This window comes from Sinocyclocheilus rhinocerous, unplaced genomic scaffold (assembly GCF_001515625.1).
Source record: "Sinocyclocheilus rhinocerous isolate Xijiao unplaced genomic scaffold, SAMN03320098_v1.1 scaffold1254, whole genome shotgun sequence".
Taxonomy (NCBI): domain Eukaryota; kingdom Metazoa; phylum Chordata; class Actinopteri; order Cypriniformes; family Cyprinidae; genus Sinocyclocheilus; species Sinocyclocheilus rhinocerous.
The window spans coordinates 352,927-356,159 of NW_015643643.1; the positions used below are offsets into that span (position 1 = coordinate 352,927).

At 40.1% G+C, this 3,233-nt stretch overlaps 1 protein-coding gene across 1 annotated transcript; it reads right to left on the minus strand.

The window, feature by feature from the left end:
- Positions 1-412: 412 nt before the first annotated feature.
- On the minus strand, positions 413-1,923 carry kctd12.2 (potassium channel tetramerisation domain containing 12.2). Its single transcript, XM_016575182.1, has one exon. It carries the CDS (start codon positions 1,838-1,840, stop codon positions 1,028-1,030), a length of 813 nt encoding a protein of 270 aa, XP_016430668.1. The 5' UTR covers positions 1,841-1,923; the 3' UTR covers positions 413-1,027.
- Between the last annotated feature and the right edge of the window lie 1,310 nt (positions 1,924-3,233).

The following is a 3,233-nucleotide window of genomic DNA, read 5'->3' on the forward strand; positions in this document are numbered from 1 at the left end:
AGTCACAGGCCTAGTTCCTGTTCTCTGTCTCCTAGTAGTCCATCTGTTTCCTCAGGCCAGACAGTGTCTCTTCTCTGCTCACATTCACATCTCCTTTCGTAGCCTCCGCCCACTAACCCAGCTCTTGCACCATCACCAAAGGTTGAAGTTGGTGCACACCACAGTTTCTGTGCTTTATATCTTTATGTTGTTATTTCACACAATCTGTGACAGGATATCAACTGTGGTCTAGGTTTGCAGCAGATAAAGTTTTACAATAACTACACACAGCTTGTTTGGCATGCACATTTCATGTGGGACACATTTAGTTAGAAAACTGTCAAAAAATATTTGACAGTATGTGCGTTTTACTGAGTGTGCAACTCAAATCACAATATAATGCAGCAGTATTCAGAGTTTCCATCCAAATATGTCTTTCATGATAAGTTTATTATGTGTATATAAAGCGGACAGACATCTTGGCTAAGAATAAAACAAATGCATAGGAGTGCAAACACAAATGATCATCTCAGAAATGTCAATGTTGAGTGAAAAGCAGAGGGGAGAGTAGTATATATTTACTCATTATGGAATAGCTTGCTATTTTACTACTGGGATGATATTTTATTTTTGTGTCTGTTGTGTCTGTTGAGCTTCTGGATGTACTCTCAGAGAAAAAAACAGCAATGTAATGAACATTTAATATGACAAAAAAAAGTGGTAGCCTATAAAGGTTAATTTGATTTCAAAAAGTCGTATCATTGAGAGTACATTTTGTGCGTCCTCCAGTCCAAACCTACGATATTTAAATACTGAAAATTGCTATCAGCGGTTGTTTGAATTCTGGGAACAGACGACAAATTTGGAGGTCCGCTATTATTAAATTATTACTTACACAGAAAATATGCACAAAACGTCTGCTCAGCGACTGACAGTCTTTATATGTTGACACTGTGGAAAAAAACTACACATTCGTGGCGCGTAACGAATGGAAAGGTGAGTGTCCGAGAAATGTGTTTGAATAACAGTTCCCAAAATTGAGTCCACTTCACTCCCTGCAAAAAACGTACTCGGTGTAACTCGTCCAGATTTTGTCCTCGTTGGGGTCGTTACTCGCGTACGCGCAGGTGCCAGTGGAGCTGCACGCAACCATGTGGAATCCCACCTCCGTCAGCCTGTCAAAGGCTTGCTCCAGGAAATTATACTTGAGGTAATACCGAGAAGTGTATCTTTCTGGGGGTCTGTCAGGGTCTCTGCTCTCGTTCAGAGTCTCCCCGAAAACTTCTTTGGCGAGGGATGTTTTTCCGCACACGGTGATTCTCGCCACCCGTCGAAATTTGGCGTCCTGTTGGATGTCTCGTCCTATGGTATAGGAGCCCCTGTACCCAATGGTTATGTAGCCGTTTTTCTTCGCCTCCAGAGACGGAGAGCGAGGGCCGGTGCTGGTGATGCTGGTGCTGGCGAGCGCAGCCTCCTCTGGGTCGCTCTGGCACACCTCCTCGCTGATGGAGTTCTCCTTACTGACCGCCGGTCTCAGGCGCTTTGCCAGCTCTTGAAGTTGGAAATATTCTGCCTCTTTAAGAAGGCTCGCCTTCTCTTTGAAGTAATCAGGCAAAACCAGAGTCTGGTCCCGCAAGTAATCCAAAATATATCTGAACAGAAAGCCGTCCCTGTCCAAAAAGTAGCGTCCTTTGCTGTCGGTGGTAAGTTCCGCCGGTTTTTTCTGGCTGAACATGGTCCAAAGTAAAGAACTGGGCACTGAGAGTAAAGTTGAGTGGCGCGTAACGTAAACTTGCCCCCCGACATTGAGCTCAATAATTTCGGGAAATCGCTGGGAAGGCTCCTCGCGACTCTTGTCCATCTCTGCACAGCTGCGCGAGACCTCCGGTGCAATCACGGGACTGAAGAAGAGTGGAAAGGAATATTTTAGCTTTGTTTATGTAGGCTAAACAGAGTTACGTAGGAGGAGGAATCTGACGGCTGTATTAACTCTTTACTACCACCCCGTAAAACACGAAATGCACTGTGATTTGCTTAAAACTTGTGCAGTAGGCTATTATCTGACTGCTGGAAATGTTCTTAATTGAACAATTTTGCCATTTTTTTCAAAGTATACTGGATGGACCTATATTTTACAGCTGCAAATCTACAGAATTCTTTTAGGGTGATTTCAGATTTTATTTTATTTGTATTTATTTATTAATTTCTTTATTTTTACCTCTTTGGTGTGTCCCCCTTTTCGCACACGTTGTCATTTGTGTGCAAATTGAGGATTCTTGTTATCCAGTATGATTCGAAGAGGTTCCAAAGACCAAGGAATGTTCCAATGGAAGCATTTTTAAAGTGGATTCCACATGATTGGCGCAACAAATGTGTTATTTTGATTGCTCACAAAGAAATATTGCAGAATCTGTTTTTTTCTTTTAAAGTGTCCTTGTTGCAGTGTAATTATACAATATCACTATAGGTTAGGGTTACGGTCAGTTGCATGTAATTATGTATAATTTATTGTTATTAGGCTACTTTAATAAGTACATGTAACATGACAAGGATACTGTTAAAATATGTTACCCAATAAAATTCCGGTAACGCTTTATTTTAAGGTGTCCTTGTTACACATGTTACATGTTACTATTGTAATAATAAATTATGCATAATTACATGCAAGTAACCCTAAGACAAACCCTAATCCTAACCCTAACCATATAGTGTGTACATGTAGTTAATTGATATTACTCAGTACTTAAATGTATAATTACACTGTAACAAGGACACCTTAAAATAAAAGTGTAACCAAATTTCTTAATACGTTCTTAATACACTTGTATTAAAGGTGTATTAAAGGTGTTGCCGTAATGTGAACACCTTTGGAGTTTGGAAACGAGTAGTCTATAAAAGTTGCATTTTCATTAAACATTCACTGACCACTGAACCAGTGAAATTTGCTTATTTGTAGATCGAAACACAAGGGTTTATTTGATTATATAGCTATATTTTTTCTTTGCCTGTGGGTGTATGGTCTATTTCTGAAATGTGATATCCTTTGGGAGTTGTTTATGCTGATTTATATACATATAAATGATATTATTTACTTTATGCAAAACGTCTAGATAATGGAAACGGGCAGCTCAATGTCTTTGACAGCAAAGCTTCTAGCGACATCTAGTAGGCAAGGAGGAGAAGCAGTTCAAGGATTGTGCTTACCTCTGCATCCGAAATTGAAGCTTCTGAATTAAGCATCTCGCTGGGTTCTC

Bases quoted from the DNA above. Each gene is read 5' to 3' on its own strand.
- kctd12.2 (XM_016575182.1), bottom strand. From the start codon at position 1,840: ATGGACAAGAGTCGCGAGGAGCCTTCCCAGCGATTTCCCGAAATTATT.